This window comes from Coregonus clupeaformis, chromosome 8 (assembly GCF_020615455.1).
Source record: "Coregonus clupeaformis isolate EN_2021a chromosome 8, ASM2061545v1, whole genome shotgun sequence".
Taxonomy (NCBI): domain Eukaryota; kingdom Metazoa; phylum Chordata; class Actinopteri; order Salmoniformes; family Salmonidae; genus Coregonus; species Coregonus clupeaformis.
Genome location: NC_059199.1, coordinates 13934870 through 13961370, shown reverse-complemented (window position 1 = coordinate 13961370; position 26501 = coordinate 13934870). Strand labels below are relative to the sequence as shown.

At 41.5% G+C, this 26501-nt stretch overlaps 3 protein-coding genes across 6 annotated transcripts; 1 reads left to right on the top strand and 2 right to left on the bottom strand.

The window, feature by feature from the left end:
* Positions 1-2596: 2596 nt before the first annotated feature.
* Positions 2597-4415, bottom strand: LOC121571023 (serine/threonine-protein kinase/endoribonuclease IRE1a-like). The gene is made up of 4 exons (XM_041882251.1): positions 4374-4415; positions 4032-4252; positions 2790-2919; positions 2597-2698 (listed from the first exon to the last, which is right to left on the bottom strand). Exons 2-4 carry the CDS (start codon positions 4106-4108, stop codon positions 2597-2599), a joined length of 309 nt encoding a protein of 102 aa, XP_041738185.1. The 5' UTR covers positions 4109-4252; positions 4374-4415.
* A 2301-nt stretch (positions 4416-6716) lies between these two features.
* On the bottom strand, positions 6717-14287 carry LOC121571181. 2 transcript variants are annotated; one of them, XM_041882532.1, is made up of 7 exons: positions 13995-14287; positions 10208-12208; positions 9758-9921; positions 9452-9672; positions 9000-9129; positions 7679-7776; positions 6717-7590 (listed from the first exon to the last, which is right to left on the bottom strand). In XM_041882532.1, the coding sequence occupies exons 2-7, from the start codon at positions 12177-12179 to the stop codon at positions 7452-7454; spliced, it is 2724 nt and encodes a 907-aa protein (XP_041738466.1). In that variant the 5' UTR covers positions 12180-12208; positions 13995-14287; the 3' UTR covers positions 6717-7451. The 2 variants fall into 2 exon arrangements, with proteins under 2 accessions (XP_041738466.1, XP_041738465.1); XM_041882531.1 differs by having other exon boundaries at positions 13999-14287.
* Positions 14288-14832: 545 nt separating this feature from the next.
* On the top strand, positions 14833-26501 carry zgc:113176 (uncharacterized protein LOC554708 homolog). Of its 3 annotated transcripts, none has more exons than XR_006001654.2 (8): positions 14833-15789; positions 19412-19563; positions 19776-19831; positions 21112-21276; positions 23628-24301; positions 25406-25450; positions 25960-26064; positions 26328-26501. XR_006001654.2 is itself a non-coding variant. In XM_041882529.2 (8 exons), the coding sequence occupies exons 2-5, from the start codon at positions 19434-19436 to the stop codon at positions 24221-24223; spliced, it is 951 nt and encodes a 316-aa protein (XP_041738463.1). In that variant the 5' UTR covers positions 14833-15789; positions 19412-19433; the 3' UTR covers positions 24224-24301; positions 25406-25450; positions 25960-26064; positions 26328-26501. The 3 variants fall into 3 exon arrangements, 1 of the variants encoding a protein (XP_041738463.1); XM_041882529.2 differs by having other exon boundaries at positions 21108-21276; XR_006001653.2 differs by lacking the exon at positions 21112-21276.

Below are 26501 nucleotides of genomic sequence, written 5' to 3'. Positions count from 1 at the left end.
TACCAAACACCATCTGCTGGTACTCACCTGAGTAACTCACTGAAAAAGTTATGTGCACCCCTGGTTATATGAACCATACAGGCAACTCTCAAGCCTAAATTAAGGTGAGGGCTTCTTGTGGGCTGTCTACATTCTTTGCCCCCAGGTCCCCCACAATATGTTCAGGCAGCCCCCTCAAGATTTATATGGAGCCTGAATAGTTAATTGTGTTGAACTGCAGGGAGACCAAACATTGACCACTGGAATATCAAGTAAAATCATAGATTTCAGACAGACAGAGAGACAGACTATTCATTCAATTTCTTTATAGGAATTAATCAATAGTATTACAAGCTTTTAATAAACAACCATGGCTGTTACGTTAGAGCAACAGTGTAATTGAGGAATACTTAAAATGTTCTGCCATGATTAGTCTGCTATGTGAAAAGGCAAAAAAAGAACAACAAGGGTAGAGTGTTCTGTTAACCAAACCGTTGCAGCGTGTCATTTACCCAAAATAACCATACAATTTCAATAGGCGGGATTACATTGTGAATTATGCAACATTTGAACAGTAAATAACAGTAATTTTTGAAGAAAGCATCTAATGGCTCCAGAGTCAAGCATTCTTTTACATGCACCTATATCATAGAGTTGTGACCAAATACCGTAATAGGCAACAGTTAACAGTATTCCTCCATAAAATCTCCCACTCAGAAAGCATGACAATCACTTGGCCTGCTTACAACTGCAAGCTAAAATAGAATAATGAGAAGCAAACCCTTTTTATACACTGCTGGCCTACAGTGCCTTGCAAAAGTATTCATCCCCCTTGACGTTTTTCCTATTTTGTTGCATTACAACCTGTAATTTAAATGGATTTTTATTTGGATTTCATGTAATGGACATACACAAAATAGTCCAAATTGGTGAAGTAAAATGAAAACCAAAAATTATAATAAATAACAGAAAAGGGGTGCGTGCATATCTATTCACCCCCTTTGCTATGAAGCCCCTAAATAAGATCTGATGCAACCAATTACCTTCAGAAGTCACATAATTAGTTAAATAAAGTCCACCTGTGTGCGCAATCTAAGTGTCACATGATCTGTCACATGATCTCAGTATATATACACCTGTTCTGAAAGGCCCCAGAGTCTGCAACACCACTAAGCAAGGGGCACCACCAAGCAAGGGGCACCATGAAGACCAAGGACCTCTCCAAACAGGTCATGGACAAAGTTGTGGAGAAGTACAGATCAGGGTTGGGTTATAAAAATATATTTAAAACTTTGAACATCCCACGGAGCACCATTAAATCCATTATTAAAAAATGGAAAGAATATGGCACCACAAGAAACCTGCCAAGAGAGGGCCGCCCACCAAAACTCACAGACCAGGCAAGGAGGGCATTAATCAGAGAGGCAACAAAGAGACCAAAGATAACCCTGAAGGAGCTGCAAAGCTCCACAGCGGAGATTGGAGTATCTGTCAATAGGACCACTTTAAGCCGTACACTCCACAGAGCTGGGCTTTATAGAAGAGTGGCCAGAAAAAAACCATTGCTTAAAGAAAAAAATAAGCAAACACATTTGGTGTTCGCCAAAAGGCATGTGGGAGAGTCCCCAAACATATGGAAGAAGGTACTCTGGTCAGATGAGACTAAAATGTAGCTTTTTGGCCATCAAGGAAAACGCTATGTCTGGCGCAAACCCAACACCTCTCATCACCCGAGAACACCATCCCCACAGTGATGGCAGCATCATGCTGTGGGGATGTTTTTCATCGGCAGGGACTTGGAAACTGGTCAGAATTGAAGGAATGATGGATGGCGCTATATACAGAGAAATTCTTGAGGGAAACCTGTTTCAGTCTTCCAGAGATTTGAGACTGGGACGGAGGTTCACCTTCCAGCAGGACAATGACCCTAAGCATACTGCTAAAGCAACACTCGAGTGGTTTAAGGGGAAACATTTAAATGTCTTGGAATGGCCTAGTCAAAGAGAATCTGTGGTATGACTTAAAGATTGCTGTACACCAGCGGAACCCATCCAACTTGAAGGATCTGGAGCAGTTTTGTCTTGAAGAATATATAAATATATCGAAATGAAAAAAGTTTGTTTACACAGCCAGCCCAATTCTGATATTTTTTGTCTTTTTTGACCAATCAGATCAGCTCTATTGCCAATAATTGGGCAAAAGATCAGAATTGGACTGTGTGTAAACACATACATGTCAGCATCATGAGCTTAGTTCCTCTGCATTAAAAGATTTATCAGATCAGGTCTTATTGTATTCCAGTTCTGTTTCTTGGCAAACTTGTAAACACATCCAAAGAGATCAGGAAACGTTGTCACCAGTTCTTTGCAAACACAGCAGGCCAGATCTGCATCCTTATCCGCAACCTTAGTGTTGCAGAACGACAGAAAATACAAAAGCCATTGTCTATGATAAGTCAGTGAAGATGCTCAGTGTTGGGCACAGTTTCAACATACTGTATCGTCAATTACAGAGGCAGATTTTATTAACAGAAATACAATATCTATTCAATTCCTCAATTGATTGAAATGTAAAGCAATTTGAAATTTACTAACAGTAATTGTTGTATTTTGACTTACTAGTGTGCATCTAGCTTGCGTATGAAGCGCAGTAACTCCAATGTGCTGTCAGTGTAGGCCTTCCTTTTACCATCCATCTTCTGGATCAACACATGGGGCAGCTGTGAAGACAAAGATTTGCTGTATACGTCAATATTGCATTACACTCATAAATGTGCTGGTAAGTAGTGAATAAAATGTTGTCTGGCTAACCTTGGATTTCCACTGATAGAAGGATCTCTTCTCAACACCTTGGTCCAGAGCTTGAACGAGCTCTGGGTCAGCATTAAGATGGTTCTCTGCCTCATCCTGATTCCCAATTTTGATAAAGTAATCCAATCTCCTGATCAAACAACAGTGTACATTAATACATTTGTAACTAGTTATAGGGGGAGATATGTCCATGTTCGAATTGTCCTCTCATTCTCCTGCTCCTCCTAGGGTTCATCAGTTTAAGAATGGCACTGCCTCATAATTCTTCCCATCACTGGTTGTCAAACCTTTCCCACCCCCCATCAAGTGATGCAAATAGGTGTAAGTCTCTGGCAAAAGTGTCCTCCTGAGTGGCGCAGTGGTCTAAGGCACTGCATCGCAGTGCTAGCTGTGCCACTAGAGATCCTGGTTCGAATCCAGGCTCTGTCGTAGCCGGCCGCGACCGGGAGACCCATGGGGCAGCGCACAATTGGCCCAGCATCGTCCAGGGTAGGGGAGGGAATGGCCGGCAGGAATGTAGCTCAGTTGGTAGAGCATGGCATTTGCAACACCAGGGTTGTGGGTTTGATTCCAGTATAAAAAATAAAAATGTATGCACTCACTAACTGTAAGTCACTCTGGATAAGAGCGTCTGCTAAATGACTAAAATGTAAAGTGTCTATGTAAGGTAAGAATTTCAAGCCATGGATGATGCCAATCTTGCATGATGGGCGGCAGGTAGCTTAGTGGTTAAGAGCGTTGTGCCAGTAACCGAAAGGTCGCTGGTTCTAATCCCCGAGCCGACTAGGTGAAAAATCTGTCGATGTGCCCTTGAGCAAGGCACTTAGCCCTAATTGCTCCTGTAAGTCGCTCTGGATAAGAGCGTCTGCTAAATGACTAATAATAATAATAATAATAATAATAATCATATGAAGTCCACAAAAGTTTTCGAAAGCTAACTCCCTTTACACTTGCTTTTTGAGTTGTTAAACATATTACATTGCTTTAATGCCTTAATACATCTGAAGAATATGAATAATTTATTGTAATTATGCATGTACAGTATTATAATTGTGTTATAACTGTGTCACTGTGTCAATCGTGTAAATGTAACTAGAATTTCTCCCTATGTTTAGCTTTAGTTTGTGTGTTGAGTGCAATGTATGAAATGTGGTTTATTATTATTATTTTCATTATTACCTATTATACAGGGTGCCATACTAATAAAACAACTTTTCAAGTGAGAAATATACGGATTTTCACCTGTGTGGTTCCCAGAAGAGGGGATGATCCAGGGTCTCCTCCACTGTAGGTCTCTTCTCAGGGTCTTCAGTGATCATCCACTCAATCAGGTCTTTTGCCACCTCACCTGACACATGTTGTAGTGTGTAAGTCCCCTTGATTATGTTTCCATTATGTTCAAGTTCATCACCAAGTGGATCTTCAAAGGGGTGGTGTCCACCAGAAGGAGTGTAGTAGACCACCTGAAATTACAATAATAATTCAGTCCATCGCTCCCCACCCATATTCTAAACAGTGATACACCCTGATGCCATCTGAACAGAACAGTCTTAAATACAAACCTTATTCTTAAAATGAATTTACCTCTCATTACTTAGAGGAGAAATGTCCTCTCTCAGCCCGAAGCTCACAGTGCCCACTGTACTGATGAGGAAGAGACAGCAATAAATGTACTTCCTGAAAGCCAACCTAGACTGATATCTGGTACATTTAGTGTTTTAGCCATATGCTGACAGCCTTACTCAATGCAAATGCATCCCATGCAAACACAATTAGTTATCTTAACTGCTACTTCACTGTTGTGGAGTGGCCAGCGAAGAGTCCAGATCTGAGTCACATCTAAAACCTCTGGCGAAAGCTGTCTTTATTTTCTCAATTAAAATAGTAAACTTAAGTTTACAAAAATTCAATTGGTTCTGTAATGTTGAAAATCCAATAACAAGGTGTGGAGTCCAAACGTTTTTTTTATTTATTATTATTTTAGAGGAAATAGGGAATTATTTAAGAAAATTGCAAGAGTGCCAATATATTTGACCAAAACTGTAAGTATAGTTTTCAATTAAATCAAAATGTAATGGGAGTTATATAACATGAGGATATTTGAATAAAACTATACTTATTAACTAAAGCTTTAACTTTGACAACTGTGGTGCATACCATATAAAGGTGTGGTGGCTTTACCTGACTAAAGTCTCTTCCAAAGATTGCATAACTTAATATTTAAACCGGTTGTTAATGCAGTTTATGGCATTGAAGACTAGAAGTTACCATTGGTGCTGGTCAAATATTTGATAGATTAAGTTGAAATACATACATTTTTATTAGAAACAGTGAAACGCTTACTGACCATTCTTGTGTGGAAAAGCCGACTAATTTGTGTGATTGTGTCAAATGCAAAATTAGGAATTGTTTCCACTTGCATAACCATCCAGGATATCATGAGGTGGGAAGAGTCACAGCAACAATGAACATCTGAAATACAAAAACATGCCAAAAGACATCCGAATGATGAGATCCTGATGGGAAACAATTGCAGCCAACACTTTCTGTGGGATACCAGTCATTTGCCATAATCTTTATCTTGAAAAGAGCAACATTCTGTGCACTGTACAGCTTTAAAAAAAATAAACCTTATTCCTCAAAAAGTAAGTAACTCTTGGAGTTCTAGAGGAGAAATCTCCACTTTCAGGCTATAGCTCATAGTACCTGCTCTACTAATGAGGAAGAGACAATATAAGTTATTCCTGTAATGCTTTAGATCTGCTGACATCCGTTACACCAGTGGCGTTATTCAGGGAAGGCATAGAGCATTCTAGGTGATGTGAAACTGCTGTAATAGAAGTCATGTTGTGCTGCAAAGAGCTGAGACATGAGAAACCAACAGAGGTAAATGAGGTCAAAACCTATACTTTTTACTGCAGCGCTGTGGGTAATTGATGAAAGCAGAAGTAGTTGTCAACACTGGAAGAATTACTGCAGCAGGGACTTCAGTGCAGTGCTGAGCCATGTCCGTCCCATTGTCTCAGACTGGAGCCAAAAGAAAGTCTTCATTTTCATAGGACCCAGCAGCAGGCCTGGTGGAAAGCATAGATTAGATGTGCACCACCTCAGCAGCCAGGAGATGGCACTAAAGAACAGGGCTGCGATCTCACTTTCTCTTATGGCTTGAATTTGTCTGAATAGATTCTTAGGGATGACGCAAACAACAAACAGTAATATCTCTCAATATAACTCCTGTGGTGTTGGGCCACTCCACTGAAGTTTGGGCCATTGAAGCGGTCTGCCAAGAAGTTAAAGATGAGGTCCGGGACCTTATGAACTTATTCGAAACATATTGTACAAATTGGAATTCGTATCATATCATCCAAATTGCACAGAAATAAATTGCAGGACGTAACATATAATACGAAATGGGTGGCGTAGTACACAATTGTGCACATTTTTCAGGGACTCGTTTTGGCTCGTGAACCCTACTTTCAAAACTATTGGCTGAAATGATACATCATTTTAAAAAGTGTGCTGGAGGCAGGGGAATTAGAATGGAAGGGTGTGTATACTTAAAACAGACTAGACCTCTTGGTTTCAAAGAGGAACAGAAGACAAATGCTGTCTGTGCTTGGGTATTGAAGAGCTATAGCAAGCACAAAGGTGTGGCGTTTAGGTTTACAGACACCATGCAGGAGCGACAACCCAGCGTCACCTAACCTGAGTCAGAATTCCTGACGACTCTCTGAGGTCTGTTTTCTTGTGGTTGATCTGGTACTGGATATGTGGCTGATTGTGGCTTTATACCAGGAAGGAGGTCTATATTTATCTGGGGCTGCTGGTGTTACTGCTGCTGCGATCTGTAATCTCTGTCAGCTGTTGCAGGTGGGCGGGGATCTACGAGTGGGTAAAAAAAAAATACACTTCTATTTAGCTATTTGATACCTTTAATTATATTGAGACTTGCGGGAATCTTTTATTGTGCTGTTCGATTCATAGAAAACTGTTGATTCTCAGTTCTATCCACAATAGGGAGTCAGAGCTCCTCGATTGATACATCACTGAATAGAGAGAGCAATACAGCTGTTTCAATGCACACTCGGCAGACTTCATTTTCATATCAAGCAAAACACAGATATAAAAATAACGATAGAATGTAAATACTTTGATCCAGACATCCCTAAAAAATCTCACAGATAATTTATATTATTACAATTCCTGTAAACCTTCAAATAACAACAACCATGAATTTATGTTGTCTACCAGCTGTGTTGAAATGTAAAACTAAAAGTAGACAACACTGGACAAAACCAACTAGATACCTTTAATAAAGACAGTATAAAAAAACTACTGTAGTGAACAATAAAGTTGAAAAGTAATTGCTATCATATCAATGCTTTGTGTAATAAGTAAACTGAAACAAGTAAACAAATAGCCTTATGAGGATTTCACAAGGTTATCTTTTACATTCAAATCCCCCATGATAGGTATGCTATAATCATGTATAATCGTCTTGATTTGTAAAAATCATATGGATATTAGATCTATCAGTGAAAATATAGAATATAAAATGTCCTTGAGACAGTTGAGATCACTGGCTCTACCTATAAAGAGTCAAAAGTATGACAATAGTTCATATTTCATCAGTCCAAATTACATATAGTTTACATTTCAGAATCATGAGCTTAGATCTCTCTGAAACATGTTTTTCAGACCAGGCCTTGAATTCCAGCCCTGTTTCTTGGCTAACATGTAAACGCATCCAAAGAGATCAGGGAACATCTTCATCAGGTCAACAGATTCTAAATCCTCAGCGCTGCAGAAGGAGAAACAAACACTCAGCCACCTTCAATGGTAAGAGACTGAAAACTTTGAGTACTGGGAAAAACATGAGTCTTACTTACTAGTGCTCATGTAGGTTGCGTATGAAGCATAGTAACCCCAACATGTTCTCAGGATAGGGCTTTTTGCCCTCCATCTTATTCATCAAATCAGACGGCAACTGTGAACACAAAACAACAAGGTGTGGAAAGCGTCCCACAGTGTCGAGTTGGATGGATGTCCTTTGGGTAGCGGACCATTCTTGATACACATAGGAAACTGTTGAGCATGAAAAACCCAGCAGCGTTGCAGTTCTTGACATAAATCGTTGTCTGGCACCTACTAAAATACCCTGTTCAAAGACACTTAAATATTTTGTCTTGCCCATTCACCCTCTGAATGCACACATACACAATCCATGTCTCAATTGTCTCAAGGCTTAAAAATCCTTCTTTAACCTGTCTCCTCCCCTTCATCTACACTGTTTGAATTGGATTTAACAAGTGACATCAATAAGGGATCATAGCTTTGACCTGGATTCACCTGGTCAGTCTATGTAATGCAGGTGTTCATAATGTTTTTTTACACTCAGTGTACATGTACAGGTAAGTACACTGAAGTAAAATATAAACGCAACATGTAAAGCTTTGGTCCCATGTTTCACGAGCTGAAATAAAAGATCCCAGAAATGTTTGATACACACAAAAACCTTATTTCTCTATAATTTTGTGCAGAAATGTGTTTACATACCTGTTAGTCAGCATTTCTCCTTTGCCAAGATAATCCATCCACCTGACAGGTGTGGCATCGCAAGAAGATGACTAAACAGCATGATCATTACACAGGTGCACCTTGTGCTGGGGACAATAAGAGGCCCCTCTAAGATGTGCAGTTTTGTCACACAACACAATGACACAGATGTCTCAAGTTGAGGGAGTGTGCAATTGGTATTCTGACTGCAGGAATGTCCACCAGAGCTGTTGCCAGAGAATGTAATGTTAATTTCTCTACCATAAGCCGCCTCCAACATTGTTTTAGAGAATTTGGCAATATGTCCAACAGGCCTCAAAACCGCAGACCACGTGTATGGCGTCGTGTGGGCGAGCGGTTTGCTGAGTGCCCCATGATGGCGGTGGAGTAATGGTATGGGCAGGCATAAGCTACGGACAACGAATACAAATCCATTTGAATTTGAATGCACAAAAATACTGTGACAAGAGCCTGAGGCCCATTTTTTTTGTGTATTCCCAGTCATGTGAAATCCATAGGTTAGGGCCTAATGAATTTATTTCAGTTGATTGATTTCCTCATATGAAATGTAACTCAGTAAAATCAATAAAATTGTTGAATGTTGCATTTATATTTTTGTTCAGTATCAATTTAATAAAATGACATCTGGTTCACCTTGGATCTCCACTGACAGAAGGTTATCTCCATAGCACTTTGTTCCAGAGCTTCTAGAAGCTGTGGGTCAGCATCACGATACTTCCCGACCTCCTTCTCATTCCCAATTCTTCTCAAGTACTCAACTCTCCTGAAAGACAACAATGTACAGTAGAAAATGTCTAGTCAATATATACATGTAGCACATTTTATATACTTGGGCATTGGCTCTTCTTGTGCTCAAGCTAAAGCATCCTAACAAGCATCTTAACAAGTTATCCATTTTTATCTGTGTGATAAGTTATCTCATGGATGGTCAGTATTTGCAGCCATAGCTCCATCTAGAAATGTAAGAGTGGCTATATTTCTCCAGCTGCATCCCTCAGCTGTTTACCAAAAAAAGGGCCGGATGAATCCCAGATTGCCCATTTAACTCAAACTTTTGATTGACTAGTATTAGCAGTTCTTCTTACTTCTCCTCATCCCAGAAGTAGGGGTGATCCAAGGTCTCCTCCACAGTAGATCTCTTTTTGGGGTCTTTGTTGATCATCCACTCAATGAGGTCCTTTGCAACGTCATCTACAACGTGATCCAGATTGTACTTCCCATCTAGAATGTTGCCCTCACATCGAGGACCTCTGCCAAAGGGGTGGTGTCCACCAGAGAGGATGTAATATGTCAGCATCCCAACCACCTGAAAATGACAGTAAGCGTTTGACCAATTAGAAGAAAAACATTATGGAAACCAAGATATGGTTACCTATTTTCATTACACAAACCTGAATATCAGTGCTCCGCTTATATCTGATATCGCTGTCTTCATCCAAAGTTTCCCTGGCCATCCAGCATTTTGTTCCGGCACTTCTTGTGTTTACAGTTGTTTGTCCCGGGGTCCATTGTCGACTTATACCAAAATCAGCTAATCTTGCCCTGCCGGTAACATCTGTTGAGAAAACCATGTTAACAGTTTAATAATGACGTGTGGTTTAAAAATATCACCATTATCATTATTGTTAAATTATAGAATGACATTGTTGTATCATATTATATTTTATTCCAATGATCAGTGATGTTTAAAACGGACATTGAATTCAAAATAGTGTCCATATGACAACATATTATCCTCAATGCTTTTCCCATTACTCCCTGACTGTTGCTCATTGGTTTGTGTCTTCTGCTGTCTCTGCAAACAGTAGATTAAGTCAAGACATAATAAAATGTGGTCTTACCTATCAAAACATTCTGGGGTTTGATATCCCTGTGGAGTATGTTGGTGTCTTTACTGTGAAGCACTCCTAGACTAGAGAGAATGTCATGTACAATTTCCTTCAGAACATGAGGGTTGTCCTTTGGTAAGTGGTCTTTGATGTATTCATCCAAGGTGTATTCGCAGAGCTGAAGAACAAGGTAGCCAAAGATTGTATCCTCTGCAAAGTCAACATATCTTACAGTGTATGGATTATCAAGTTTAGGAAGACGTAAGAATTCCTCCTCATTCTTGAGAACTTGATAGTTGGACCTGATCATTCTCTTTATGGCTACTTCAGTGCCATCATCCCTCAGGCCCAAGAAGACCTCAGTTCCATCACTTCCCTTTGCTATGTAGAATTCCGAATCATCTACAATAGTGAGGTTTCCTACCCTATAAACTTTACTTTCATCCATGTTGGCAAGCTTCTCTAACTGTGTCTCCCACCGCTTGCTGACTTTGTGCCATTTGCGCTGTAATGGTGGCGTGTCAGTGGTGGGGTGGAACGGCTCCACACTTGAACTTCCAGCAAGGCCAGATTCCTCAACAGGAGTATATGAAGTATTGAAGGCTAAACATGTATTATTTTCTTGTGTGCCTGTCTCTTCTTTTGGTGTGTCTTGGTTTTCTGCCTCTCCCCTCTTCTTCTTCTTCTTCTTCTTCTTCTTCTTCTTGGTTTCTGACAAATTACTGTCTTTTGAATCTTCACTTGCTGAGTTGGAGACTGAATATTGTCTCTTTAAGGACTTGTTTAGATCTCTCAGTTTTTCTTTCAGGTTTTCATCCCTTCCCCAGCTAAGTAGTTCTTCAGGTACCGGAGTCAGTCCCAGACAGATGATGTAACCAGGAACACAACTAAATGTGTAAAGATCTGCTAGCAAGGCATAGGCATACATCTTCAATTCAGAGGGATAACCCTCCCTCTGTGTGCATGGGACAATGTGCTTGCATATTTTCTCAAGGTCAGACTTGCTCCAACGATCCTTGTTTTTTGTCTTCTGTGTGATGCCGTAGAGTGTAACAACGATCAATGGCACAAGATAATCTTCTGTTTTACAGGAAAGCAGTTTCACTAACTCAGGAATTAGGGCAAGTGACACCTCATTAGGTATTTCCTTCATGGCGCAAACAACTCTATATAAGGATTTCAATGCACCTGCCCTAAATTTCTGAGGAATTGTAGACAGACGTCTGCCTACATCTTCAACATAGGAAACTAGTTTATTGGAGTCGTTCAACCATTTAATGGCTTTCTGGAAGTATTCGTCTTCATTTGGACCTTCAATGTTAAAGCACATGTCAATCATAGTGAGGTGGGTTTGGGGGTTCTCCTCTAGTAAGTGAAGTCCGTAGAGTTGGAAAACATCTGTCGGGGATGTTTGTTTTATTGCTTGTACAACATTTAAAAAAAGCTTGATTTTGGAAAAGAACTCACTCTCTTTAGCAATGTTTTCAATTATTGTGTCCAATTTCTGATCAATTGCAGGATAGACGCCTTGATTTAGCCACATTAACGCTCCAGATTTGAGCAGCTCTTTTACAATATCCTCTCTCTCATGTGCTAACTGAACCGGAGAGAACGGTTGTTCTACCAGACCATTTGGATCTGCCTTTGCTTCCAGTAATGTTGTCACTATATTAACTGGAACTTTGTGAAGTCCAGCATAATGCAGTGGTGCTAAAGATATCTTTGATGGTTTGTTGGGGTTAGCACCTTTTCCCAGAAGAAATGTACAAATCTCCTGATTTGCAAATGCAACAGCAGCAATTAAAGGGGTTACTTCATCTTTTAACTCAACACAAGGGTACAACGCATTGATGTCCTTGCCTCTAATCAATTTCTTCAGCCTCTCCAGATTATCATTAATAATACACTTTATAATAGGATCGGTTGGCTCTGAGATAACCAGTTTGGCCAGGAGTTCTTGAAAATCAATCTTGTGTTCCATCATTCCTGACGATTTTATCTACGCAGGGACATCTGAGGAAGAAAAACAAGGTGGTGAGTGTAGTTTTCAACTTTTCAATTAAATAAAACAAATAATTATGGGACTTATAGTAGGCCAAAATGTTGATTACTTTATATCTAATCTATACTTATACTGAACGAAAATAAACGCAACATGCAACAATTTTAAATGGGCCTCAGGTTCTCGATACGATATCTCTGTGCATTCAAATTGCCATCGATAAAATGCAATTGTGTTTGTTGTCCGTAGCTTATGCTTGCCCATACCATAACCACACAGCCACCATTTTTTATTTATTTAACCAGGCAAGTCAGTTAAGAACAAATTCTTATTTACAATGACGGCCTACACACGACGCTGGGCCAATTGTGCGCCGCCCTATGGGACTCCCAATCACGGCCGGTTGTGATACAGCCTGGAATCAAACCAGGGGGTCTGTAGTGACGCCTTAAGCACTGAGATGCAGTGCCTTAGACCACTGCGCCACCCGGGAGCCATGGGGCACTCTGTTCACAAAGTTGACATCAGTAAACTGCTCGCCCACACGACGACATACACGTGGTCTGCGGTTGTGAAACCTTATGGTAATTAACATTACATTCTCTGGCAACAGCTCTGGTGGACATTCCTGCAGTGAGCATGCCAATTGCACGCTCCCTCAAAACTTGAGACATCTGTGGCATTGTGTTGTGTGACAAAACTGCACATTTTACAGTTACCTTTTATTGTCCCCAGCACAAGATGGATGGGTTATCTTGGCAAAGGAGAAATGCTCACTAACAGCGATGTAAACAAATTTGTGCACATCATTTGAGAGAAATACGCTTTTTGTGCGTATGGAACAATTCTGGGATATTTGATTTCAGCTCATGAAACATGGGACCAACACTTTACATGTTGCATTTCTATTTTTGTTCAGCGTACACGTTGCTTGATTCATTTATGGCATCCTAAAAGGTTCTTTATAAATTGGGTGGTTTGAGCCATGAATTTTGATTGGTTGACATCCGTGGTATATCAGACCATATACCACGGGTATGACAAAACATTTATTTGTACTACTCTAATTACATTTGTAACCAGTTTATAATAGCAATAAGGCGCCTTTGGGGTTTGTGGTATATTGGCCATATACCACAACGCCTCGGGCCTTATTGCTTGAATATAGAACCCTTTTGTAGGCTATATATATATATTTTAATCTAAGAGTGTACTGTACAGTACAATCGGGTGGAGTTTATTAGGAGAACAATACATAAATAATAGAACTCCTGTACTCTTTTCTGAAATAGTGTACAACAGTGGACGCGTCATAATACCCATACAAACACGGAAATGGTTCTAATGTGTTTGCCGCCATTTATTTTTCATTATGAATTTTCCAAAAAAATCAAATTAATTGTGTTTGGTGTAAGCTAACATTGGCGTGACGTTTTGATAGCCGTGAATTCGCCTCAATTTACTCAAAAATGTGCTACGTTAATTATTATCTTGTCCGAGAGACATTTGTGCGGTTTTCAAAATGTCACGCAAGGGTAAGCCTACACGAAACTCAGACCTTATTATGAAGTAGTTTTAAAATTCCGTTTGTTATGGCTGGACTATGGTACTCAATAAAACATGCAGTTTGACAGCTCTGGTGCATATCAACTAAAGTACTATTGAGAGACTTTTGGAAAAGCTCATTTTAATAGTTTCAAATGCGGAGGATTTGTTGTCCCCACTAACATAACTCGGAAAAACAACATTCACTGGACTGTGCCAATAGTCTCACAAATCTATTTAAAAAGTACATACATACCCCTTAGAGTTCTAAGGGGAGAAAAGCCGAAGCTCACAGTGCCGCTCTACTGATGCGGAAGAAACATCGGCCGTGTTCGAGAGCATCAAAACGACTGCAGTCGACTGACTCATCTACAAATCACCTTGCATCATAAGTAACAACTCATTCTTATTTGCTAAACAGTCAGTCATCACAATTGACCCAGGATACATTGCGGTTTTGACTCTTGAACACATCCACGGCTAGAAGGTTCATTTGACAAAAGCTGGATCCCTTTTAGCCATCACCCTCGAACACGGCCATTAACTGTTCTTCTTCATATCTGAGAGGAAGCACAGATAGAACAATGAGGCAGATATTTCACCGGATGTATAAATGTGAAGCATCCGCTTGGCGTTTCCACTCACTACCAAATATGGAAGAAGAAGCCCAGAAGCCCAGTGGCCGGCAGTGGGAGAAGACTGAGCAAGTTGGGTTTTGGCCGACATTATGCAAATATTCTCATAGATTATTTTATTTATTTATCTCAGTACAGTTTCCTGTTCCCAAACCTATAATATGTTATGAACAAGGTGGACTACGTTTTGTAGACTTTAACCTTTGCCAAAGTCGCGTTGTTTAGAAGGAACGCAAAGGCAAATTGGGTTATTGCACATCAGCACTCACAGAGTAGGCGTTCCCTAACGGAAATATGCAGATGCTGCTAGAATGGGCTAATAGGATCCCGGTTGCTCGTGCTTGGCCCTGCCCACCTCCTTGCTTGTTCTGCCCACTACGACTCATTTGTTCCCATTGGAAAGTACAGGCTGTGGTCTATCTTGGTTTAGTTATAAACATCTTTGGCGGAAGAGGCGAAGCCAAAAAGCAGAGTTTGTGCTTTTACTACTCGGGAGGAGAATAAAAAAAAGATTGAGAAAATGGCAAATTCGTCCACTGAACACTGCAAGACCATACTGTACAGGTCTCTTGTCCAACCTATGCGAAGCATTGACGAGAAAATACATTTTCAATATTTTCGTGTGTCGGTTGCCGGATTTGACGACTTGCTTCAGCGGCTTTCCCCTCACATCTCACACGAGAGAACTCACAGCATGCCCATAAGTTCTGCAGAAAGGCTGTCTGTGACCTTTCGGTTTCTGGCGAGTGGCAGCACACAGCAAAGTATCGTTGCGAGTTATAAACTAGGAAATCTCGCCCGTTTGTGGCGACGTCATGGAAGTGTGGAACATGTGACTACAGGGTTGGTGGATTTTGAGGGGTAGTGGCAAGAGAAGATTGGGGAGACAAATTGATTTAGGGAAGAGTGGGGAAATAAATAGGCTGCCTTCCGATAACAAGCATCCAGAAGTGTTCACACTTTCATTTCACCTCATGCATTTAAAAGCATTGGATTGGTGCAAGCATAATGGGGAGACATTCCACCACAGCACAAGACCACTGGACTACCCCAGGCAGTGTTTTCTTTCCTAACCCTCTGTATTATTTGAATATTGTGAAAAAAATAATAAACAATTCACCACCTAAAACACTGCTGATGAGGCAGAATCAGACAACAGTGTAAAATCATGTTAAATGACAGTACTATAACGTCATTTTATCAACACATAAGTTATACAGTGTTATGGTTGAATGTTTTTAGCTGATTTACATCTAATGACAATGCTTTCTTTTCAAATTACAGAACTGGATTGGTAACTGTGGGCGTTCACTTAACACCTCCTGCAACACCCGGTGCGGGCAAAGCTGCTGGTTATAAGCGCAGTGTGTCTGACTATAACTTGTTTTGTGCAGAGGTGCTGAAGGGGAAAGGTATGTGTTCTCAGATGAATGTGTATTCCAACATAAAACAAATGTAGTCCTACATTCTGATGTGAAATGTTGAGAATTACTCTACTACTTTCTCCTCTCAGTCCCATAATGCGTCTTCCCACAGTAATCAATTTTTAGTCAGAAAAATAGGATATATTCCTAATTTCAAATATGACTGTTTCCTGCTGGAATATTTTTTAGAAGTTTTTTTAAAAAGGTAAGAGTATTGTTAAAAATACACTAATAATAATAATAATAATAATTCATTTTAATTTGGCGTACGCCTTTCAGGACACTCAAGGACATCTTACATTAAAAGTAGGCCTAGATAAAATGAAGTGCGATACATAGTCATAAAGCATCAATCAACAGCAATATAAAATCTAAACAATATAAAATCAAAGGACCAGACAAAACAGGACAGATAAAAAGAGGAGGGGGGTTGGGGAGAGGATACAAACCCGGTTTAGGGTAAGGGTTTGGTTTAAGGTTGTAGGGTTGGGAATAGGAGCTTAAGGCCCGGGCACCCATGGTGGAGAGGTGGAATGGGGGGAGACAAGACCACCAGCAGAGGAGAAGCAGAGGGAGCGGGAGGGGGCATACACTGGGAGAAGATCAGAGATGTAGGTGGGTGCCAGGTTGTGGAAGGCTTTGTAGGTGAGGAGAAGTGTTTTAAAGTTAATACAGGATTGCACAGGGAGCCAGTGTAGATTGATGAGGATTGGTTTGATGTGTTCAGTTGATCTGGTGTGGATTCTGGCAGCAGAGTTCAGAACCAGTTGGAGTCTATTGATGAGTTTGGTGGGGATCTGGTGAGGAGTGTGTTACAGTAGTCCAGTCGGGAAGTAACAAAGGCATGGATGAGGGTTTGGTGCTGGAGTGTGACAGTGAGGGGCGGAGTCTGGAGATATTGCGGACGTGGAAGAATGCTGTCCGGGTGCAGGTTTTTATGTGTGGTTCGAAAGAGAGGGAACTATCCAGGGACTTTGGACTTGTGTTTACAGAGGGACCGGAAAGCCATCTATAGTGATGCTTGGAGAGAGTGGATTTGGAGCCAATGAGCAAAACCTCTGTCTTGTTGCTGTTGAGTTTGAGGAGGTTCATGCTCATCCAGCTCTGGATGTCGTGAAGGCAGCTGATGAGGGAGGGGAGGGGAGGGGTGGGTTTGGTGGAGCAGTAGAGCTGAATGTCATCAGCATAGCAGTGGAAGTCGACTTTGTGATGTCGCATGATCTTTCCCAGGGGTAGGAGGTATATGGATTCCTCTGACAATAAACATTCATGGTTGAGGAAGGTTTTTGCAAATTAATGATTTACAGGAATGAGGTCCATGGTTTGAATCATAAGTGAAATATATTCAGAAATCTATTACTTAAAACTATGCGGTTCACTACAAATCACTTATCACTCCATAATCATTCAGCAGCTGTGAGATGGATGTCTATGTAAGTAGGAATGACAGTGTATCTAGTCACAGTACATCAAGCTGCCCTCAATCCTATATAACTAGTACACAGTAATAAATGCAGTATCAACATTGTTCTGAAACATGTTGGCTGGAGTTGTGCTCTTATGTAACAACCAATACCGCTAGACTGTAAGTACATAGCAGTTACATAAGAGTTATTATGTAAATACAAAGTGATACCATGTTTCCTAATTGGTTTCCAAGTGAACAGTAAGAAAGCATTTTTATCCAGCCCGGCACCATCACACCTGAATTGACTGGCCAACGAATCACAAAGCCCTTGATACAGCCTAATGCAATCAGTTGTATCTGATGTGCCTGAGATAGATTTCAAATAGATAGCAGATTTATGTTCTGAAGCACCAATATCTTTCAGCACCAATATTAGAGAGACACATCTCTATAATCACCATTGGAGCGCTACGGAATAATATCACACAATCTTCAGCGCTAATGCTCATACAATGATCCTATCACCAATATATACTTATTAGTTTTCAATTTAAAATAGAAACAGCAATGCATATAAAGGTCATAGGTTAGGGAGACGTGCCCAGGGAGAAGGAGAGCTGATCCTGGCTGGAGGTCATACTTTTGCCATCCTTAAGATTAAACTACCAGGCTGCCATTACTGGAAATTTGGTCTAAGGCACCTTCACCTCTCTTGTCCTCTGAAGGCACACCAACCTTTACAAATAATGGGAATCTTCTGGCCACTAGGAAACACTGGCAATTTATAGGGAAAACCCCACCCACCAATAAGGAGACGCACCTGGGCGCAATCACAGTTAGGTGACGCATGTCACACCAATAAAACAGTTGACTTGGGTATTCCGTAATGTTTAATTAGAGACCAATTTAAAAGTAAATTGTTTTATTATGCGTGTACTCTTCATTACATAAAGCAATTTATTTTCCAACATATTTAGAGGTTAAACTACGCATGACTATCACATGACTAAGTCGCTTAAAAGTGTCTGCTTAATGGCGTATATTATTAGATAATATTATATGTGGACTATAATGTCTTTATAATATTGATACAGTCATGGGTCATGTGTGTTATTGTGTGTTTATAACCTACTGTATCTGGCCTGTTAGTCAGTTGAATATCTGTTTAAATAGTGAAACAACATGGTGTGCTCGCCTTAGCTCTGTCACGGTAGAACTGTATCCAGTGGCGCTGGAGCAAGAGCACCCAATGTCTTGTACCACCGCATCTGTACAATCAACCGGAGATTCGTGCCAGTTTTTATCAGTTTTTGTGTGCTATTTGGGGGGACTGCATCGCTAAAAGCAACGTCTCCTATGGAGCGGAGCCTGGTGCAAGGGATGGTGAGGAGGACATTGTTAGAGGAGTGCAGTGAGCAGGTCAGAATGTAGGGGTGCAGGAGGTCAGTAAGGTATGTTGGCGCCAGTCCATTGAGTGCTTTGTAGGTGAGCATGAGTAGTTTGAAGGTGATCCTGGATTGTAAGTAAGCCAATAGCTCACGATACTTTCACCACGAAAATATCCTCTGTTATAGTTGACATCAGTATACAATATTGTCATCTCAGGTGACCTGACAACCTTCAGTGGCAGGTGGGGGAGTTTAGGTGAGATGGAGAGGAGGAAATTCCAGAAGATGACTGAGGAGCTCAGGGAGTCAAGGGATAAAGGACAGATGACTGAAGACGTTAGGGCAAGAAGAGTTGATGACCACATAAAGTCATTTAAAGCCCAGGTCAGAGTAACAGACGTTAGGATGGCAGTCTAACACTATATTTTAGCCCATACTTTTTAGCATCTAATTTGTAGTTTATAAGTGTTTCATATGTAGTTTATTGGACCCTTGTTAGGTATCACTTACATTTGATTTCAGCAACCCTCCAGTCGTTTGAACCAGCGACCTTGCAGCTATTGGCTCTTACTTAAAAGCTGCTAATTAGTCCCTGATAAGTGTGGGCTTAAATAAGGTGTTTCTGTTTTAGAACCTCACATAGGGTAAGATAAGAAGTATGAAAGAAGAGAATATGTCAATATAGGTTCAGAGATGACTTAAACAGAATGATTGTGTTACAGAAATGTAATTAGTCATTTGTTTTCAGTATAAAAAGTGTACAATTGACTATTTCTTATAAAATAAATGTAATGTTTGGTTCCTCCTTATGTAGTTCAATAAATGTTCTTATGTAAATGGAGGCTGCTGTCCTCATCCTGAAGAAACATGGAGGACAAAAGGAGGTGCAGCACCTGGCCACTAGTGGAGCGCAACAGGTTGTCATGCCAACTGGAGTTGTCAGAGAAGGTGACCTTTCCTTTGCAGGTAAAGTACTATTGTCAAACAGATTAAAAGACAGACAATGTGGTTGCTGTATTTCTTGTTTTCCTAATATTTTTTTTCTCCATAAATACCTATAATAATAATAATAATAATAATAATAATAATAATAATAATAATAATTTAGGTGGGTGCTTATACTTGTCCTATATTATGTCAAGTGTCAGTCTGCACCATGTTCTTTTAATTGTTCACAGGTGTAAACACAACTGGACCACAGGATGTTGGGAGAAGCCGAGCAGATCTAGTTCAGGTGGGTAAAGACCTCTTCAATTCTAAATGTAGTATGTTCAAAGTGATTTCCTTTCTCACAATAGCAAATAAGCAGATACATTTAGTCACATCAATATATTACAGATACAGTACATTCAGAAAGTATTCAGACCCCTTGACCTTTTCCACATTTTGTTACGTTACAGCCTTATTCTACAATGGATTAATATCTTCAGCAATCTACACACAATACCCCATAATGACAAAGTGAAAACAGTTTAGTGGACATTTTTGCAAATGTATTAAAAATGAAAAACAGAAATACCTTATTTACATAAGGATTCAGACCCTTTGCTATGAGACTCGAAATTGACCTCAGGTGCATCCTGTTTCCATTGATCATCCTTGAGATGTTTCTACAACTTGATTGGAGTCCACTTGTGGTAAATTCAATTGATTGGACATGATTTGGAAAAGCACACACTTGTCTATATAAGGTCCCACAATTGACAGTGCTATGTCAGAGCAAAAACCAAGCCATGAGGTCGAAGGAATTGTCTGTAGAGCTCCGAGACATGATTGTGTTAAGGCACAATTCTGGGGAAGAGTACCAAAAAATGTCTGCAACGTTGAAGGTCCCCAAGAACACAGTGGCATCCATCAAGTCTCTGAATGTCCTTGAGTGGCCCAGCCAGAGCTGGACTTGAATCCGATCGGACATCTCTGGAGAGACTTGAAAATAGCTGTGCTGCAACGCTCCCCATCCAACCTGACAGCACTTGAGAGGATCTGCAGAGAAGATTGGGAGAAACTCCCCAAATACAGGTGTGCCAAGCTTGTAGCGTCATACCCAAGAAGACTCAATGCTGTAATCGCTGCCAAAGGTGCTTCAACAAAGTACTGAGTAAAGGGTCTGAATACTTATGTAAATGTCATATTTCATTTTTTTATTTGTAATAAATTAGCAAACATTTCTAAAAATGTGCTTTGTCATTATGGGGTATTGTGTGTAGATTGATGAGGGAAAAAAACTATTTAATCAATTTTAGAATAAGGCTGTAACGTGACAAAATGTGGAAAAAGTCAAGGGTTTTGAATACTTTCCGAAGGCACTGTACATTTAGTCACATCAATATATTACAGATACATTTAGTCACATCAATAGATTACAGATACATTTAGTCACATCAATAGATTACAGACAAAATGTAATTTTGTTGTTTAGTGTTAACTGTAATGTAGTATGTAACGTTTTATGTTTAATATATACAGTATGTATGTATGTTATCCATGCCAAGCTCTCTGGGTCTTCCCAGTTAGATGAATGTGGTGGAAAAGGTGAGTTCCCCTACCACTCTTTTGAGGAGGGGACCATCGTCATTAGATGTCTGGGGCATGAGTTAACCATTAAGCGACCGTCATCTTTTGGAAACAAACAGCTGGAAAACATACTGACAAAGGCAGGGGACTTCAAATTTGAAATTAGTAGGTGTAAATTAATTATATCTTTGTCTCATTCTATCGTTTTGTTATTCAATTTTCCAATGAAATTATTACTTGAGATAAGCCCCTGAAATGACTATAGAATAACTGTATGCAAGAGGTTTTATTGTGTGAAAAAGAACTAAGGGAAGCACTGTACAATAATAGATGTTTGTAGATAGAATCAAATCAAATCAAATTTTATTGGTCACATGCGCCGAATACAACAGGTGCAGACATTACAGTGAAATGCTTACTTACAGCCCTTAACCAACAGTGCATTTATTTTAAACAAAAAAAGTAAGAATAAAACAACAACAAAAAAAAGTGTTGAGAAAAAATGAGCAGAAGTAAAATAAAGTGACAGTAGGGAGGCTATATATACAGTAAAATAAAGTGACAGTAGGGAGGCTATATATACAGGGGGTACCGTTGCAGAGTCAATGTGCGGGGGCACCGGCTAGTTGAGGTAGTTGAGGTAATATGTACATGTGGGTAGAGTTAAAGTGACTATGCATAAATACTTAACAGAGTAGCAGCAGCGTAAAAAGGATGGGGTGGGGGGGCAGTGCAAATAGTCCGGGTAGCCATGATTAGCTGTTCAGGAGTCTTATGGCTTGGGGGTAGAAGCTGTTGAGAAGTCTTTTGGACCTAGACTTGGCACTCCGGTACCGCTTGCTGTGCGGTAGCAGAGAGAACAGTCTATGACTAGGGTGGCTGGAGTCTTTGACAATTTTGAGGGCCTTCCTCTGACACCGCCTGGTATAGAGGTCCTGGATGGCAGGGAGCTTTGCCCCAGTGATGTACTGGGCCGTACGCACTACCCTCTGTAGTGCCTTGCGGTCAGAGGCCAAGCAGTTGCCATACCAGGCGGTGATGCAACCAGTCAGGATGCTCTCGATGGTGCAGCTGTAGAATTTTTTGAGGATCTGAGGACCCATGCCAAATCTTTTTAGTCTCCTGAGGGGGAATAGGCTTTGTCGTGCCCTCTTCACGACTGTCTTGGTGTGTTTGGACCATGATAGTTCGTTGGTGATGTGGACACCAAGGAACTTGAAGCTCTCAACCTGTTCCACTACAGCCCCGTCGATGAGAATGGGGCGTGCTCAGTCCTCTTTTTTTTCCTGTAGTCCACAATCATCTCCTTTGTCTTGGTCACGTTGAGGGAGAGGTTGTTGTCCTGGCACCACACGGCCAGGTCTCTGACCTCCTCCCTATAGGCTGTCTCATCGTTGTCGGTGATCAGGCCTACCACTGTTGTGTCGTCGGCAAACTTAATGATGGTGTTGGAGTCGTGCCTGGCCATGCAGTCATGGGTGAACAGAGAGTACAGGAGGGGGACTGAGCACGCACCCCTGAGGGGCCCCCGTGTTGAGGATCAGTGTGGCAGATGTGTTGTTACCTACCCTTACCACCTGGGGCGGCCCGTCAGGAAGTCCAGGATCCAGTTGCAGAGGGAGGTGTTTAGTCCCAGGATCCTTAGCTTAGTGATGAGCTTAGAGGGCACTATGGTGTTGAATGCTGAGCTGTAGTCAATGAATAGCATTCTCACGTAGGTGTTCCTCTTGTCCAGGTGGGAAAGGGCAGTGTGGAGTGCGATAGAGATTGCATCATCTGTGGATCTGTTGGGGCGGTATGCAAATTGGAGTGGGTCTAGGGTTTCTGGGATTATGCTGTTGATGTGAGCCATGACCAGTCTTTCAAAGCACTTCATGGCTACAGACGTCAGTGCTACGGGTCGGTAGTCATTTAGGCAGGTTATCTTAGAGTTCTTGGGCACGGGGACTATGGTGGTCTGCTTGAAACATGTTGGTATTACAGACTCAGTCAGGGACATGTTGAAAATGTCAGTGAAGACACTTGCCAGTTGGTCAGCACATACTCGGAGTACACGTCCTGGTAATCCGTCTGGCCCTGCGGCCTTGTGAATGTTGACCTGCTTAAAAGTCTTACTCACATCGGCTACGGAGAGCGTGATCACATAGTCATCCGGAACAGCTGGTGCTCTCGTGCATGCTTCAGTGTTGCTTGCCTCGAAGCGAGCATAGAAGTGGTTTAGCTCGTCTGGTAGGCTTGTGTCACTGGGCAGCTCGCGGCTGTGCTTCCCTTTGTAGTCTGTAATAGTTTTCAAGCCCTGCCAGTGAGTTGCTCTTTCGGTAAAGGGGTTAATGTCTCTCTCCCTCTCTGATCTTGTGTAGAATAATGCCTTATTAATGGCAGTAATGTCCTGTAATTTATGGTTTTGCCTTGTTATTCAATATTCACCTTTGATATTCATCTTTCAGATTTTTATTGATAGCCTATTAGTGTAACTTAACAATAGTATTTTTGCACATTGCTCCATTCCCCCCCAGACGTGGCAAGGGCCAGCCGGGCCCCAGTGGACCTCCAGTCCCCTCCAGATATGGCGAAGGCAAGCCGGGCCCCAATGGACCTCCAATCCCCTCCAGATATGGCGAAGGCAACCCGGGCCCCAATGGACCTCCAATCCCCTCCAGATATGGCAAAGGCAAGCCGGGCCCCAATGGACCTCCAGTCCCCTCCAGATATGGCGAAGGCAAGCCGGGCCCTAATGGACCTCCAATCCCCTCCAGATATGGCGAAGGCAAGCCGGGCCCCAATGGACCTCCAGTCCCCTCCAGATATGGCGAAGGCAAGCCGGGCCCCAATGGACCTCCAGTCCCCTCCAGATATGGCGAAGGCAAGCCGGGCCCTAATGGACCTCCAATCCCCTCCAGATATGGCGAAGGCAAGCCGGGCCCCAATGGACCTCCAGTCCCCTCCAGATATGGCGAAGGCAAGCCGGGCCCTAATGGACCTCCAATCCCCTCCAGATATGGCGAAGGCAAGCCGGGCCCTAATGGACCTCCAATCCCCTCCAGATATGGCGAAGACAAGCCGGGCCCCAGTGGACCTCCAGTTCCCCAGTGGACCTCCAGTTCCCCACTGACATTGCGAGGGGCAGCCAGGCCTCAGCGGACCTCCGGGCCCCGCCAGACCCCTTGTTGCATCAACACCTGATCAGCCGGTGGGTCTACATTCTCCCTAATCATTTGATGTTCATTTTCAAAAGTCTGTCCAAAATATGCTTCTGCAACCACATTACAACTAGCGAAGACCCTGAAGCAACAACAAAAACAGGGTTGTTGACACCAAAATGTTCAGTTTAGACCAATCATATTTCAGCTACATTACTGTAGCGGAGACGTTGAGGGGGCTGAGCTACAACGTATACTGAACAAAAATATAAACGCAACATGTAAAGTGTTGGTCCCATGTTTCATGAGCTGAAATGAAAGATCCCAGAAATTTTCCATACGCACAAAAAAGTTATTTATCTAAAATTTTGTGCACAAATTTGTTTACATCCCTGTTAGTGAGCATTTCTCCTTTGCCAAGATAATCCATCCACCTGACAGGTGTGGCATATCAAGAAGTTGATTAAACAGCATGATCATTACACAGGAGCACCTTGTGTCGGGGACAATAAAAGGTAACTCTAAAATGTGCAGTTTTGTCACACAACACAATGTCACAGATGTCTCAAGTTTTGAGGGAGCGTGCAATTGGCATGCTGACTGCAGGAATGTCCAACAGAGCTATTGCCAGAGAATTCCATGTTCATTTTCATTCATAAGCCACTTCGGTCATTTTAGAGAATTTGGCAGTATGTCCAACTGGCCTCACTACCGCAGACCACGTGTAACCACGCCAGCCCAGGACCTCCACATCCGGCTTCTTCACCTGTGGGATCATCTGAGACCAGCCACCCGGACAGCTGATGAAACAAGAGTATTTATGTCTGTAATAAAGCCCTTTTGTGGGCAAAAACTCATTCTGATTGGCTGGGCCTGGCTCCCCAGTGGGTGGGCCTATGCCCTCCCAGGCCCACCCATGGCTGCACCCCTGCCCAGTCATGTGAAATCCTTAGATTAGGGCCTAATTCATTTATTTCAATTGACTGATTTCCTTATATGAACTGTAACTCAGTAAAATCGTTGAAATTGTTGCATGTTGTGTTTATATTGTAGTTCAGTATAGTAGCGCCTACCTGTCTGTGAATGCAGGGAAAGGCTATGGGCCATATAACTGATATGATGTATAATTAGCAATTTCACTTTCTTTGTTTCAGAACTTTGTGGTTTCCTCTGGGTATCCTGCCTTGGAGACTTTTCTGGTGGGTCCACTTCTCTTCACTCCACTGATAACCAAAAGGCCATACAGTATATTTCCTCATCATCCTTGCTGGTTCAGCTAGTAGTCCACTGCACCTGTCACTCGTATAAACAACCCTGAACCCATTTCAGAGCTTTGTATTCAAGACCAAACCTTGACTGAAGTAGCCCACAGTGTCCGAATCTCCAAGTGGAACGCAATTTGCACTTGAAGTCCATTTGCGTGTAAAGATTTTGCTAATGTCAAGCTGAACGCATTCCTAGCTGTATTTTGTCTAACCTAGGAATTGATATGTTCCTTTTTAGCTATGTTGTCCTTTACGACATCTTTCAGCAGTATATATTTCTTTATTGGCCCTTCTTTTACCAAGCAAGTTGACTGAGAACACAAACTGAATTACAGCAACAAACTGGGGACCATTTGCATGCATAGGAAGGTGAGGGGTAGAATGGGCCAAAATGAAATCAAGATGTCTTCAAGATGTCTTCTCTTGTGTTTTTTGTGGGGTAGGGGCTGCCTGTCTTGCCTGGACCCACCGGGCCCCAAGGTCCTGCAGTTGCTGGCTCAGTGGGACCCATAACTGACACTCTTGCCCAGGCCATGCTGCTGTCAGATGTGAGTCCTAAAAATGTGGTTGTTTGCTTTGTTTTTAATGGTGAGGATTGAGTCAAAAAAATATGTTGAAATTAAGTGTCCAGTATATTGAAATGAAATGCTTCCATCTCATGAGGATAAGTAATCTACCTGCTGTTTATGTGAGACAGAAAGATGAATGAAAGTAAAATGAATTGTTTTGTTTATGTGTTATGCGTGTGATAGTATTTAACTGCATGGCAGTACATCTTAGTATTTTAGTAATACATACATGTGTGTTACAGATATCCCCAGACACGCTGGTGACATTGGACATCTCCCAACTTTATGAACATCTACTTTCTCCCCTTTTTACTTGCCTCCTACTTTTTTGCAGTAATGCTGCAATCAGTTGGTTGCATGTATGTATACATCCTATTCATAACATTGTGAATAAAGATAATACCATTTTTAAACAA